This window comes from Oncorhynchus kisutch, linkage group LG22, assembly GCF_002021735.2.
Source record: "Oncorhynchus kisutch isolate 150728-3 linkage group LG22, Okis_V2, whole genome shotgun sequence".
Lineage (NCBI taxonomy): Eukaryota > Metazoa > Chordata > Actinopteri > Salmoniformes > Salmonidae > Oncorhynchus > Oncorhynchus kisutch.
Window position 1 is genome coordinate 34,074,677 of NC_034195.2, and position 16,676 is coordinate 34,091,352.

The following is a 16,676-nucleotide window of genomic DNA, read 5'->3' on the forward strand; positions in this document are numbered from 1 at the left end:
ACAAAACGTAAGTCAAAGGGTGTTAATCATTTCTCAAGACACTGATACTATTTTAGAATATTAGATGACTTAGCTGAAGTCGCTATATGAGACTGGTTTAACCTTTCAAGATGTAATCACAGTGTCTGTGATTACATCTACAAGAACATGGCCTTTGCAGCTTTCAAAATGGCTTTCTTTGTCTTACTGTCTCTCTGTCTTGCCTGGGTAAAAACATACTCTTGCATCATGACTGGGATACCATGGCAACCATACTTTCTCCTTCTCCTGAGCAACCCCTGTTCTCTCCATTCCCTCCCTCCCTCCTGCCCGCTGAATGAACACCACAATCAAACATTTCCTCTATACACATTTATTTCATCCATGACTTTACACATATTTTCTCATTAACAATGTTTTATTAATTCATCATTACACACTCCTACCCTAATACATTTTCAAATTTTCCTCAAAGTGAATCAAATGAGAGCAAGATCGGAGAGGAACAAAAGCAGAGGCAAAAAGCCACACAAAAAAGCTGGGACACACATTTGTCATGCCGCTTACTCAAAAGGCATGACAAATGTACTGTCAAACTGATATGAGAGGATTCATAATATCCACATAATATCCATGGACAATCACACATAAAAGTGATTTGCCTATGAAAGAAAGAGACAGCATAAATATTATAATGTAATCAGATGGAGGTGTGGAGCAATGGGCACATTGGGACCTGGATCAGTATGGAGACACAGAGCTCCTAGCCAGAGACACATGAATTCATCAACCTCCCTCTCTCTGGTGCACATAACAGGGAAAGAAATATGATGGCCTCTGCTGCTTTGTTACAAAGGAGCCCAGAGAAGTAGAATCCAGAGTTGTGCTTAGAGTTCTACTGTTCTGCCCATTACTGTAATATCTGTGTCCAGATCATGTGTTGTTGTCAGTGTGTCCAGCCAAATCAATTATTTTGTCAGTGAGGGACGCGGTCACTCCTCAGGATTGTACATTGATTTTCATGTTGGCCGTTAACAACAGTTATTAGGTTCCATCACAGTGTAATGCATTACTACACAATGCTAGGTCATTGTAAATGGCACATTTCTGTCAATATAGCATATAAGGTGACCTATATGGTAAGTACATGTGATACGTGTACTCCAACATCCACATCTGACCATTGCATTTATTCTCCGAAAGCTGTTGATATTCCATATAATCCTATGCGCTACTCAACACGAATGTATTATTTATACAGACCATGTTAATAGACATCATAAAAAAATGTTTTTAAAATGCACAGTTTTGAATATTATACATGAAGTTGATTCATACAATATCTACTCTGACTATTGCCAATGTTCTATCACAATTGAACACCATAGGTTCTGACTTTGATTAAATAATTCTCAAATATGACAGCTTTCATTTATTCATTAAAGGGCATTGCATGCCAACAAAGATGAATGACAACTGTTGCTAAGGCATTTGGAAAATACGTGTACATTATATACAGAAGCAAAAATATAAAGAAAAATCCAAACTGCATTAATTAAAATACTAACATCTTGTTGTGTTTTCTTGTAAAAACAAAATCCCAATCCACAGGAAACAACTGAAATATACAGAGGGTTAATATTGAACACGTCCCACATTTACCTATCCATAATAAACAATATTAATCCCATGAACATCCAGCCAAATTATTTGACGACGTCTGTTTAGTTTTCACATTTCTGCACGCCTGTTTTTCCAACTCAATGCCTCAAAAGCTTCAAGTGACACATTATCAACAATGTCCTTCCCCTCAACCTAACCCTCAACCTCAACCCCCGACTGGTCTTGGTGGGCAAACCAAGACCCCCACCCCCCACCTTTAAAAACTCCCACTCACACCCCTGTGCCTTTATCAACACCCTTCTTCTCTCCCCTCACACATACATACGGTACATACTGTGCATACACACACACACACACACACACACACACACACACACACACACACACACACACACACACACACACACACACACACACACACACACACACACACACCTCTTCAACATCTCCACTCAGATCCCGGCATAGAGCAGGGATGTCAACCTCCAGTCCCCCACTGTCACAGGATCTGTAGGGTTATATTTCAACCTGTTATTATTATTAAATTAATGTTACTGATTGACTAGAGAAGCCAGACTGATTTTCTCAGATTTAGATTAGACACTGATTGAAAGGCAGGGGTGAATATCAGCATGTGTGTATGAAGCCTGGCTTGACACCCCAGATGAAGCGACTCAGTCCAAACCCTAGGCCTGGGAACTATCCAATCCTAACCACATACCTGACATAACAGGGTAGAAAGTAGCATTCTGCTCATCTTGGCTTTAACAGTCTAGCTAGCCAATCTGAGAGACAGGCAAAGGACAGGGCCAGTTTCCGATGTTGCACCTTAGTAGCAAGGTGACACAAACCAGCCATTCTCCCCAGAATACAACGACAGAATCAATAGAGCATTAACCATCCCTTAAATTTACAAATCCCCCACCCAAACCCAGCTGGCATGTTCAATGTGTCTGTCTTCTTGGTAGCAGGCCAAAGTGTCCATCTCCACCCCCAGCCAGACCTTCTCTAGTCCTGCCCCAGTGTCAGCACCCCCATAGCTACTCATCTTTCTCTATCCTTCTGTCCCCTCTCTCTTCTCCTCCTTGTCCTCCTCCTCTCCTCTCTCATGCCAGCTGTCCTTTCTCTGGGGACTCATCCAGTGTGATGACGGTGAACTCCTCTGTGTTGCCGTTTTCCTGGATCTTCTCTTTGTTCATCAGGGTCACCATCTCCTGCTCTCTCTCCTGGGCGCGGGAGCTAGCCACAGACGCCACCGCCCCATTCCCGTCACTACCATCCTTGTTGGTGATCATCAGGGTCTGCTGCTGACCGCACAAGCTAACAGCCAGAGAGAGAGCGAGAGCGAGAGAGAGAGAGAGAGAGTGAGAGAGCAGTGAACACATTAGAATACTGTCACCAGCTAACAGACAGAGAGGAATCAGTGACCACATTAGCATTAGGATACTGTCACCACCTAACAGACAGAGAAAGGGATCAGTGAACACATTAGGATACTGTCATCAGCTAACAGGCAGAGAGAGGAAGCAGTGAACACATTAGGATACTCCCACCAGCTAAAAGACAGAGAGAGGGAGTAATGCACACAGTTAATTATTGATCAGAATTCCAATTGGTGAAATGAGACCTACCTCTTCCGCTTTGCCACAGCAGCACACACGAGGAGAATAGCGCCCACTGCCGCAACCACTCCCACAATGATCAGCCAATCTGCACAAAGGAAAGAAATGAGAAAGGTTGAATAACATGAATAATTCATGTCTATAATGTCTCTCACTTGGAGGTGTAGCATATGCCCCTTTACAATGCAAAGTGCTATGAAAAGTGCTATATAAATTAAATTGTTTGCACAATTATTAATACATTATGAACCCATTAAACCAGTGGTTCTCAAGTGGTTTTGCCTAGGGACCCAAATTAAACCAGGTGGTCTCAGTCATGACACAATATTTGCATTGCTAAAAAGAATCGGCAAAATACAATCTGGAAAATTATTTGTAATGCTATATTGATATTAAATGTACCAACTGTATGACAAGGAAACAACATTCCCACCTCTTTCATTGTCAATAATTACATTTTGCCCATATTCTTGATGTTGACTGTTAATAAACTCACTGATTTAAGACCACACAATCAACCATAGCGCTGCTAATAGCTCTGTACTGAAAATACTGTGAATAAAGATAAATTGTTTAAACATGTAAGTTCATTATCATTTCTACACACATTCTACCTGGTTTAAGTCATGTCAAGTTCAGACTGGGTTTTCTTTTCATAAAAAAAAACTCAGACACCCGCGACCCACACAAAACCTCCCACGACCCAAATTTGGTTAACGACCCACCAATTGAGAATCGCTGCATTAAACCATATAATACATTGTAATTACATGGCCATGATTCAACTAATCACTCATGACATGTACAATAATAGTATTAATACTACTGGTAGAGATATTAGGGGTAGTGGGCCACTCACCGGGTGTGCTACTATTCTCCTTCCCGGCTGGAGGGGGGGCTACTCCCTCACCTGGATTCATCCTCCCCCTGGGAATGGGCTGATCTGGGAATAGATGGGGAGAACAATGAGATACAGTGTTAAACAAACATCTCCGATGCCTCACAAATGAATTACACATAGATGTCAACTGGTGTCATCAGATGCCATACACGTCCACCCAGGTAACACACACAGAGCCCCTGGAGAGAGTGCAGTAGACCCCACATAATAGTGCTTGGTTATCACACTAAAGTGTGATGAAGACCATCCATCTTGTCAATCAGACAGACGGGCCTGGGTATGAGCAATGACAGACTGTGATTTTGTGCAATGTCATGTGATGATGTAGAACACTATCATGTGATGACCAGAAATCATGTGCTACAACAGGGCTGATGTTATAGCTGTGGAATGAACTGAACCTACTAAGGAATGTGGAACTGTCTCGTTGGGGCAGAGTTGGCATCTGAGAGCGAATGCCAATATTTCATTGCAAAGTAATTGATAAGTTATTGCTGTTATTAAAGTGACATTGTGCTAAGTGTTATAATGAGAACAATATGGTAAACTCCCGAAAACCTTAGCACAGAACAGCACAGTTTATCTGATTAGTATCTCATAGGGTAAATCAATGCCACCCTATTTCTCAGACAGGGCTCTGGTGGAAAGTAGTGCCCATTTTGGGGAGTCATTCCCCCCATAGCAATACATCCTCTACCAGATCGATCCCTACGTCCACACTTCCTAATGTGTCTCCTGTCCTATCCCTACATCCACACGTCCTACTGTGTCTCCTGTCCTATCCCTACTCCCACACTTCCTACTGTGTCTTCTGTCCTATCCCTATGTCCACACTTCCTACTGTGTCTCCTGTCCTATCCCTACATCCACACTTCCTACTGTGTCTCCTGTCCTATCCCTACGTCCACACGTCCTACTGTGTCTCCTGTCCTATCCCTACGTCCACACTTCCTACTGTGTCTCCTGTCCTATCCCTACGTCCACACTTCCTACTGTGTCTCCTGTCCTATCCCTACGTCCACACTTCCTACTGTGTCTCCTGTCGTATCCCTACGTCCACACTTCCTACTGTGTCTCCTGTCGTATCCCTCCTTGCCTCCCCCTCTACTTCTAAACTGTCTCATTGGATCACAGGTGTCAAACTCATTCCAAGGAGGGCACGGGCGTCTGCAGGTTTTCGCTCACCCTTGTATTTGATTGATGAATTATGGTAGCTAATTAGTAAGGAACTCCCCTCACCTGGTTGTTTATAGTAGGTCTTAACTGAAAGAAAAAGAAAAAAAAACCCGCTGACACTCTGCCCTCCGTGGAATGAGTTTGACACCCCTGCATTAAATAATCTAAATACAGAAATACATCTAATGAATAAGAATCCAATTATAATGTAATGAATAATAAAAGGCTGTGGGCCAGCAGTTGTTATATTATAACACAACTTGGGGGTCCTCTTGCTTACACTATTCACTATTCAGGACTAATGTGAATCTCAGTGGTGCACAGTAGTGCACAAACACACCATTATTAAGATAGATTTGACTGAATGATTCAGTGCTTCAAAATACAACTTGATGCCCCATAGGAATACACTATAGGAGAATTGGACCCAAATATTAGCTACTGTGTTGAAAGGGTCTGTGTATTACATTAAATCATTGGATGCAGAGATTGTTTATATAGAGTTCTTGTATTGAGAATTTGAGCCAGTACAGATGGGGAGTTGAGAGGAAGAATCATGCTGAGGCACAGTCAGTGGTGTACTAGTGCTCCTCTCTTTCTCTCCTCTCTTTCACACTCTCCCTCATCCGGTCACAAGAGGGGGAGCCTTGTTCAAACAAACTCCACAGAGGAGAGGACACACAGAGAAAGAAAAACTTTCAAGCCTCCATGGAATATTTCTTCATGAATGGTGGTCAATCTGAGTGCTTATTTTATTTGAAAGTGTCATCAAACTACAACTTTATGTCCCGGCTGTCGTAAGAACGGGACCAAAGTGCAGCGGATGTTAAGTTCCACATATTTAATTCAAAGAGAAACTTAAACAAAACAAAACATATCAATAAACGAATAACTAAACGTGACTACGTGGTGCACATGCACAAACATAAAACAATATCCCACAAACACAGGTGGGAAAAATAGCTACTTAAATATGATCCCCAATTAGAGACAATGATTACCAGCTGCCTCTAATTGGAAATCATACAAAACACCAACATAGAAAATATAAACTAGAACACAACATAGAATTGATAAACTAGAATACCCTCTAGTCACGCCCTGACCTACGACACCATAGAGAAACAAGGGCTCTCTATGGTCAGGGCGTGACACTTTACCATAGAGCTGACTATGCAAATGATTCCTTGCACTTGAATAGTGCCACATGTCTTCTTATATAACTCTAAATGCACACAGATATTACAATACAAACAAGAGTGGAAATTTGAGGTTTAATCTACAATCTTTTTCACACCCCAACACCAGGGGGCGAAGTTAGTTCTTTAACTTCCCAGAGTCGGACCAAACTTTGCTGTGTGTGGGTGGTAGGCTATCTGTTCTAAGTATCCTTCTCTGAGTTCGGACTAAGCACTTTCAAGAAAATGTAAAGGATACTTACTATTTATGTAAAGATAAAAACAGGTAAAGATGGTGCTAGTTATTACAGTCAGAGAAGACTGTATTAGAGATTGCATAATAATGTGTCTTGACAAAAGTGTTGAGGAGAACGACGAACACGGAGATGTATATTTAGAGATTGATATGATTAAATTAATCACCTTGAAAGCACAGATTTTTGAGTCGCCTTGGAAACAGTTGTACAGTATAGCCAGAGGGCAGTGATGTTATATAGATATGTGTTGTCGTGATTCTGGCTAGACTCAGCCAGTTATTAAATGGCTTTGATTAATGATACGACTGAAGATGTACACATCAGTTGATACATCTTTAAACATTTTGTAAAACTTTTAAAACCTTTTCTGTCATTATAGATGAATGTCATAGTATCAAACGTTTCATCATGGAGATGTATCAATTTGTTTTGGTGGTGCTTATACTTTTGTTTACAAAAACGTAGCTAAATACAAATCAAATTTGTGTGGAAGCAAAAAAGGCTATTTGAGATAAACACAGAACGTATCTTTAGTTTAGGCTTCCTAACCATATTCCACCAATTTCCTCTCTCTGGGGTGTAACCAGGGGTCTAAAGAGGAACACCTCATGCAAACATTTATACATACCACACTGACTGGAAAAGGTTGCTGGTTCAACATTTTGCAGCAGCAGCAGAATGATTGGCATCTGCATTAGGACCAAAATGTACAGGGGGACATCCTGCCCTTGAGTATCACAACTGCTATTTTTAGGCTCAGGGAAAGCTTTTCATTCATCCTGTCACAGAAATCATATATGAAAAGTATAATTGTTGCAGGGTAATGCCAGGCACTTGTTTTGTACCTCTTAAGTTTCTCTGTTCTGACATGATATATGATTTAATTGAGATGTATTTGTATTTTAAAGTGCGCTATTTAAATTAAATACATTGTCATTATAATTATGTTCATGATACCAAACTGAGTGACAAAGCAAAGCAAAAAACAGTACTCTGTATGTGATATTATGAATGTAACAAACAGAGTAATTGCTTACCCTCTACCCCCTCCTCCTCCTCCTGCTCTGGCACGATCTCCTGCACATCCTCCTCGCTGGCTGAGCCCTGTGGTTCTCCTGGCTGTCCAACAGGTGGTGCAATAGAAGAGGCCCCCTCCTCAGCGCCAGTCGGTTGCATCCCAGACCCGGTGGTGTCCTCCATCTCAGTGGCCAGCACCCCAGTGCGGCCGGCTGACTGGGTCTCATCCCCCTCAGTCTGCTCTTCCTCCCCACCAGGGCTCTCTGTGGCTGCCCCCTCTGAGCCCTCACCCACAGCCCCAGATGTTGGTTCCTCTGGGCTAGCCTCAGTGGATGCAGGTTGGGTCGGGTCCACTTCCTCAACTACCTCAGTGGTGCTCTCGGCTCCCTGTTTCTCAGGTGCAGAGGTGGTATCCACTGTGTCAGGCTCTGTGCTTGCTCTGTCCTCAGGCTGGGCCCTGTCCTCTGGGGTTCCCTCTGTGGCCTCTGGCTGTACCTGGTCCTGGTCCTCCACCACTGCTGGGGCATATGTCTGGATGTCTGTCTTCTCCTCTGGGACCTCCTCTGTCTTAGGCTGCTCTGTGGCTTCACCTGTGGGAAAGCAGACCAGAAAGATAGATGCATGAGCCCAGTTCTGATATTAAAACTGTTGTAAAACTATAACTATATCAAATTATAACTATATAAAACTATTATTCACAAAACACATCCCCTCATTCCAAAAGGTTATCCCAAATCTGTCATGGTTGGATTGGTGAAAGCAATGGGGGGGTAGACATGCTTTCATCTCTCCAATCACCTACTGTATAGAGCAGTGATTACCATATAGGAATGGAGAAGAGATGGAAGCTTGTGAAGACTAGAGAGACAGCCCTGTAATTGACCTGGAGATGAATAGCCTGTCAGGTAGGTGATTGATAGCTTTTGTTTGTGTCTGCCAAGACTGCCTGGCCAGTGAAAGTTTCCAAGTGGATATCATCACGGTGATAAGCGATCTCACGCCTATCTTTTGACATCCATTATGTAACCTATGACATCATCTGATGTGTACCAGAGTGTAATGATCTGTTTACCGGTCATTACAACGAGTTACACAGTCATTTCCACATGCGTTTACTGTACTGTTTCTGTAGGAAATGAGAACATGGAAGATCGAATTACCAATAAATCATATCATATAAAAGATGTCTGTTGAGACAGCAATTCATATCTATCTCCCTTTTATTAAGACTGTGGTTACAGTATATTTGTCCTATTTCACACATGTGAATGTGTATATTAATATGCATATGTGAATTGTACATTTGTTTTTTGCATATCCCACTCCCCCGGAGACAACCTCGTCGATCACAGCAAGGCCATTATCAACAGCAACCCTGGAGCCAGTAGGGTTAAGTGCCTTGCTCAAGGGCACTTTGACAGATTTTTCCCAACGCCCTAGCGACTAGGATACCTGCTGCCCTGGATGTGTAAGAGATATTAAGCTACTTTTGGAGGACAGTCGGCAGTTGAATACATATTTGCTAATTGACAGACCCAAATTCAGTCAATTTCAGGCGGTTGTAAAGCACATTCAGAGTGAATCTGTTGTGCAGTTATCTGCAATAACCATGGACAGGTTGCTAGCTAATGTCAGCCATGTTGTTTTCATCCAAATTAGACCTGTTTTCCACTGGGGACAATCAGATAATCTTGGGTCACTCTGTGCCTCTCTGCCTCACAACACCTTATTCACCATTGAGAGGAATAGGCTAGTAGCAAGGCCCCCCGAGGTATAACAAAACACAACCATGTTTTTCAATATCTTTAATGTCTCCCATATATGAAATAGATGGTTGAGTAAAACAATTTGACTGCAAAAGTGGTTAAATTGATAGATATTGTGACAGACCCCTTGAACTCAAACAGTGTAGAATAATGCCTGGGTGGAGGGGGTAGGCCACATAAACATGAATGTGTCCTTCAACGGGTAAGGAGACAAAGTAGCCAGTGGTGGTTGTAGTTCTCAGGTCTGACCAGCTTGCATAGCTACAGTGCATTGCGAAAGTATTCGGCCCCCTTGAACTTTGCGACCTTTTGCCACATTTCAGGCTTCAAACATAAAGATATAAAACTGTATTTTCTTGTGAAGAATCAACAACAAGTGAGACACAATCATGAAGTGGAACGACATTTATTGGATATTTCTGAAAACTGAAAAATTGGGCGTGCAAAATTATTCAGCCCCTTTACTTTCAGTGCAGCAAACTCTCTCCAGAAGTTCAGTGAGGATCTCTGAATGATCCAATGTTGACCTAAATGACTAATGATGATAAATACAATCCACCTGTGTGTAATCAAGTCTCCGTATAAATGCACCTGCACTGTGATAGTCTCAGAGGTCCGTTAAAAGCGCAGAGAGCATCATGAAGAACAAGGAACACACCAGGCAGGTCCGAGATACTGTTGTGAAGAAGTTTAAAGCCGGATTTGGATACAAAAAGATTTCCCAAGCTTTAAACATCCCATTTAGCACTGTGCAAGCGATAATATTGAAATGGAAGGAGTATCAGACCACTGCAAATCTACCAAGACCTGGCCTTCCCTCTAAACTTTCAGCTCATACAAGGAGAAGACTGATCAGAGATGCAGCCAAGAGGCCCATGATCACTCTGGATGAACTGCAGAGATCTACAGCTGAGGTGGGAGACTCTGTCCATAGGACAACAATCAGTCGTATATTGCACAAATCTGGCCTTTATGGAAGAGTGGCAAGAAGAAAGCCATTTCTTAAAGATATCCATAAAAAGTGTTGTTTAAAGTTTGCCACAAGCCACCTGGGAGACACACCAAACATGTGGAAGAAGGTGCTCTGGTCAGATGAAACCAAAATGGAACTTTTTGGCAATAATGCAAAACGTTATGTTTGGCGTAAAAGCAACACAGCTCATCACCCTGAACACACCATCCCCACTGTCAAACATGGTGGTGGCAGCATCATGGTTTGGGCCTGCTTTTCTTCAGCAGGGAGAGGGAAGATGGTTAAAATTCATGGGAAGATGGATGATACAGGACCATTCTGGAAGAAAACCTGATGGAGTCTGCAAAAGACCTGAGACGTGTGGCAAAAGGTCGCAAAGTTCAAGGGGGCCGAATACTTTCGCAAGGCACTGTAACTGGTCATTCTGAGCAAGCTACAGCGACAAGGGTAGTACTTCCTGTATGACTGGCGGGGTATTGGGGTTGTGGAGTGATCCGTTTCCATTTCTACAGTTTGCTTGCATACCAAAGAGACCCTTTGACTAACTGGAATGTTATCTCAGTCTGAATGATGCTGGGGATACTCCAGTAGTGGAACGGTTGGTTTTCTGGTTGTGAAGGACAGTCTGTGAAAGGGCTGTCACAAACAGACTTGCCTTTAGAGCTTCCCAATGCATAGTTGGCCTCTGGAGGGAGTTTTTTTAAGTTTAATGTGGCAAAAGGTCCTACAGATCACGTCCCACATTTTTATTTTATATTACTTTGGAAGTCAGGTATGATTATAATTTTGTCGATATTAACTGTGGGTGGTTGGCATTGATTACAGACTGGGGCAAGCCCAGCAGGAGATGTGGAGAGTGACATGAGGGTGACCTCAGGTTACCTAGAGGTTAGTCAAAGTGTAGCTAGGTCATAGACTATGACTAAAAAGTGTTGGTTGTGAGGGACATAGCACGGCTCCACACACATATACACTACCATTCAAAAGTTTGGGGTCAATAAGAAATTTCCTTGTTTTAGAAAAGCACATTTTTTGTCCATTAAAATAACACCAAATTGATCAGAAATACAGTCTAGGCATTGTTAATGTTGTAAATGACCTATTGTAGCTGGAAACGACAGACTTTTAATGGAATATCTACATAGATGTACATTATCATCTACATAGGCCCATTATCAGCAAGAATCACTCCTGTGTTCCAATGGCACGTTGTGTTTGCTAATCCAAGTTGATCATTTTAAAAGGATAACTGATCATTTAAAAACCCTTTTGCAATACTGTTCTGATTAAAGAAGCAATACAACTCTCCTTCTTTAGACTAGTTGAGTATCTGGAGCATCAGCATTTGTGGGTTCGATTACAGGCTGAAAATGGCCAGAAACCAAGAACTTTCTTCTGAAACTTGTCAGTCTATTCATGTTCTGAGAAATGAAGGCTATTCCATGTGAGAAAATGCCAAGAAACTGAAGATCTCGTACCACGCTGTGTACTACTCCCTTCACAGAATAGAGCAAACTGGCCCTAACCAGAATAGAAAGAGGAGTGGGAGGCCCCAGTGCACAACTGAGCAAGAGGACAAGTACATTAGAGTGTCTAGTTTGTGAAACAGACGCCTCACAAGTCCTCAACTGGCAGCTTCATTAAATAGTACCCGCAAAACACCAGTCTCAACGTCAACAGTGAAGAAGCGACTCTGGGATGCTGGCCTTCTAGGCAGAGTTGCAAAGAAAAAGCCATATCTCAGACTAGCCAATAAAAATTAAAGATTAGATGGGCAAAGGAACACAGACACTGGGCAGAGGAACTCTGCCTAGAAGGTCAGCATCCCAAACTTTTGAATGGTAGTGTACATTTGAAGGTGATCCTTCGGCTTTGATGGACAGTAAAAGGGTTGCAGAGGAGGTGGAGCTTGTCAAACATGGTGCACAAAGACCACTATCTCACAGTCAATCCCCTGCCACAGTCAATTCTTATATGGATGTTGGGATTACTGCAGGTTCCCAGACCAATGCATGATTCAAGTGAGTCCAGTTCAGGTGCCTCATGGGCTGGCCAGCCATTGTTGGTAGCAAAATAGGTACATATGAGGACAATGCACGGCAACAATTTCCAGATGGCATTTTGGCTGTTGAATGGCATCCTGGCATGTGGCATCCAGTTCCATGGTCTCTTGTAACTGGAAGGAAGGACTCACAGTGGAGAGGGAAAGTTTATGTGTAGCCCCAGGCTATGTTATTTCATTGTAGTGAACACCTACCTTGTGCAATTGTCACGTGTCGTAGCATCCTCCCCATACAACACAACTGTCACAAGGTCAACATACAGTTGAAGACAGAAGTTTACTTATACCTTAGCCAAATTCAATTAAACTCAGTTTTTCACAATTCCTGACATTTAATCCTAGTAGAAATTTCGTCTTAGGTCAGTTAGGATCACCACTTTATTTTAAGAATGTGAAATGTCAGAATAATTGAAGAGATGATGATTTTTTCACGTTCTGACCTTAGTTCCTTTGTTATGTCTTTGTTTTAGTATGGTCAGGGCGTGAGTTGGGTGGGTTGTCTATGTTCCGTTTTCTATGTTGTGTTTTTGCATTTGGCCTGGTATGGTTCTCAATCAGAGGCAGGTGTCGTTAGTTGTCTCTGATTGAGAATCATACTTAGGTAGCCTTTTCCCACTTGTGTTTCGTGGGTGTTTATTTTTCCGTTTCAGTGTCTGCACCATTCCGGATCGTTTTGGTTTTCATTGTAATTCTCTTGTTCTTTTGTATTTTGTATTCATTCTCATTAAAGCTTGTGGATACATACCACGCTGCATTTTGGTCCGATCCTTGCTACTCCTCGTCAGAAGAAGAGGACGAGAATCGTTACAGATTTATTTCAGCTTTCATTTCTTTCATCACATTCCCAGTGGGTCAGAAGTTTACATACACTCAATTAGTATTTGGTAGCACTGCCTTTAAATTGTTTAATAACTTGGGTCAAATGTTTTGGGTAGCCTTCCACAAGCTTCCCACAATAAGTTGGGTGAATTTTGTCCCATTCCTCCTGACAGAGCTGGTGTAACTGAGTCAGGTTTGTAGGCCTCCTTGCTCGCACACGCTTTTTCAGTTCTGTCCACTAATGTTCTATAGGATTGAGGTCAGGGCTTTGTGATGGCCACTCCAATACCTTGACTTTCTTGTCCTTAAGCCATTATGCCACAACTTTTGAAGTATGGCTTGGGGTCATTGACCATTTGGAAGACCCATTTGAGACCAAGTTTTAACTTCCTGACTGTTGTGTTGGGTCATTGCCCTGTTGAAATACAAATGACAGTCCCACTAAGCATCGCCTGAATGCTGTTGTAGCCATACTGGTTAAGTGTGCCTTGAATTCTAAATAAATCACTAACACTGTCACAAGCAAAGCATCCCCACATCATCACACCTCCTCCTTCATGCTTCACTGTGGGAACTACACATGCGTAGATCATCTGTTCACCTACACTGCGTCTCACAAAGAAGCAAAAACATCTAGTTAGGACACCAGACCAATTTCCACTGGTCCAATGTCCATTGCTTGTGTTTCTTGGCCCAAGCAATTCTCTTATTATTATTGGTGAACTTTAGTAGGCGCCCATAGGGAGTTGTCTGTGTTTGGCCAGTGTAGGCCGTCATTGTAAATAAGAATGTATTTTTTACTGATTTGCCTAGTTAAATAAAGATTAAATTAAGGTTAAATTTAAAAAATGTAAGTAGTGGTTTCTTTGCAGCAATTTGACCATGAAGGCATGATTCACACATTCTATTCTGAACAGTTGTGTCTGTTACTTGAACTCTGTGAAGCATTTATTTGGGCTGTATTCTCAGGTGCAGTTAACTCTAATGAACTTATCCTCTGCAGCAGAGATAACGCTGGGTCTTCCTTTCCTGTGGCGGTCTTCATGAGAGCCAGTTTCATCATAGCGCTTGATTGTTTTTCCACTGCACTTGAAGGAACTGTCAAAGTTCTTGAAATGTCCGCGTTGACTGACCTCAATGTTTTAAAACCTCTTAAGGTTTTGGCCTTTCTAGGGAGTTTTTCCTAGCTACAGTGCTTCTACACCTGCATTGCTTACTGTTTTGGGTTTTAGGCTGGGTTTCTGTACAGCACTTTGAGATATCAGCTGATGTAAGATGGGCTATATAAATACATTTGATTTGATTTGATAGCCCCCCTTTTGTTTACGCCTAAATTACATACCCAAATCTAACTGCCTGTAGCTCAGGCCCTGAAGCAAGGATATGCATATTCTTGGTACCATCTGAAAGGAAACACTGAAATTTGTCGAAATGTCCATTTGAATGTAGGAGAATATAACACAGTAGATATGGTAGAAGAAAATACAAAGAAAAAAACAACCAGTGTTTTTTTACCTCCATCTTTGAAATGCAAGAGAAAGATCACTGTTATAGCCATCACTCTGGTAATTCCGATAGTGTCCACAAGATGGAAGCAGTGTATGTGCAAAGTTTCAGATGGATAACTTGAAGTATGAGCGAACTACATGACATTTAGTGTGAAGTCACCCAGGTACATTTGGGCAAATCGTGGAGAAGACATTTGCATTCATATGATATTTTTCTGCAAGAATATCGTATAATCTATATACTTGTACTTTGACTGAGCTTTTCCAGTATTAGTAGCCGTATTATAAGTTCAACATTTGCAAAACAACCAGTTTTCATAACTTCATAACTCTGAATACATTTTGCGACCAGATACAGGGTTTCCGGATACTTCCGTAAAGCCCAGCTCATTGCCTATCTAGCTAGCTTTGTTTGACCCAGATTGGTGATTATTTGACAAAGTTAAAGTCGATCAAGTGAAGACCACCATGTTTTATAAACTCATGAACACCAGCCAGTTTATCAGCCCGGTTTTGTTAGTTTAGGTGTATTATACTTCTTCGCCACCTGAGGGGGACATTGAGTCATTTTTCATGTCAATTTGATATATTGTGACACTTTCGTTGGCCCATTCCTCCATGCAGATCTCATCTAGAGCAGTGATGTTTTGGGGCTGTTGCTGGGCAACACTGACTTTCAACTCGCTCCAAATATTTTCTATGGGGCCATCGTTGTGCCATGAAGGCACCGGTCTCTGACCAGATTTGGTGTCCTATAGGATATACTACACCCCTACTGATATAGTGAAGTCTGGTTACATTCTAGGATCTCTGAGGAATAGATACAACAGTGATTTGACTGGTTGAAACAACGTTTAGGGTTCGATTTTCAGATTCCTTTCTTTGCAAATTGAACGAGTGGAAATACAAAATCGATCGTGCATGCTATATGGACCTTTTTAGGATATGAAAAACGATTTTATCTAACAAAACAACACTTCATGATATCTCTGGGACCCTTTGGATGATAAATCAGAGCAATATTTCAGAATGTAAGTACACATTTCACCTTCAGAGGTTAATTTATCAAACCTATAGAGGTGAAAAAAGTGTTTTGTTGTTAGGAGCTCTCCTCAAACAATAGCATGGTATTTTTTCTCAGTAATAACTACTGTAAATTGGACAGTGCAGTTATATTAAAACCTTTTAGGGATAGGGGGCAGCATTTTCACTTTGGATGAATTGGCATGCCCATAGTGAACTGCCTCCTACTCTGTCCAAGATGCTAATATATGCATATTATTATTACTATTGGATAGAAAACACTCTGAAGTTTCTAAAACTGTTTGAATTATGTCTGTGAGTATAACAGAACTCATAGGGCATGCAAACTTCCAAACAGGAAGTGGAAATTCTGGGGCTGGTTGATTTTCAAATCATCGCCTATTCACATCCAAATATGATCTGGCAACTAGACATAGAAAATAACCCACGAAATACCCAAAGAAGATGGCTGCCTAAATATGGTTCCCAATCAGAGACAACGATAAACAGCTGCCTCTAACTGAGAACCAATCTAGGCAACCATAGACATACACAAACACCTAGATGGTAAACAACCCCGTAAACACACAAAATCCATAGACAGTACAAAAACACATACGTCACCCATGTCACACCCTGACCTAACCAAAATAATAAAGAAAACAAAGAATTCTAAGATCAGGGTGTGACAGTAACGTTTTTAAAAATCTGACACAGCGGTTGCATTAAGAACCAGTGTATCTTTAATTATATGTAAAACATGTATCTTTCG

The 16,676-nt window shown here is 41.6% G+C and overlaps 1 protein-coding gene across 1 annotated transcript in view; it reads right to left on the minus strand.

Annotated features, from left to right (window-relative positions):
• Positions 1-336: 336 nt before the first annotated feature.
• The window catches only part of LOC109867335 (CD44 antigen), a 36,690-nt gene continuing 20,350 nt past the window's right edge, over positions 337-16,676 (minus strand). Inside the window, exons 5-8 of the mRNA XM_020456446.2 lie at positions 7,774-8,343; positions 4,084-4,167; positions 3,234-3,312; positions 337-2,922 (exon numbers count right to left, since the gene is read on the minus strand). Coding sequence (XP_020312035.1) covers positions 2,709-2,922; positions 3,234-3,312; positions 4,084-4,167; positions 7,774-8,343 — 947 coding nt within the window. The 3' untranslated portion in view covers positions 337-2,708. The remainder of the gene's footprint in view (positions 2,923-3,233; positions 3,313-4,083; positions 4,168-7,773; positions 8,344-16,676) is intronic.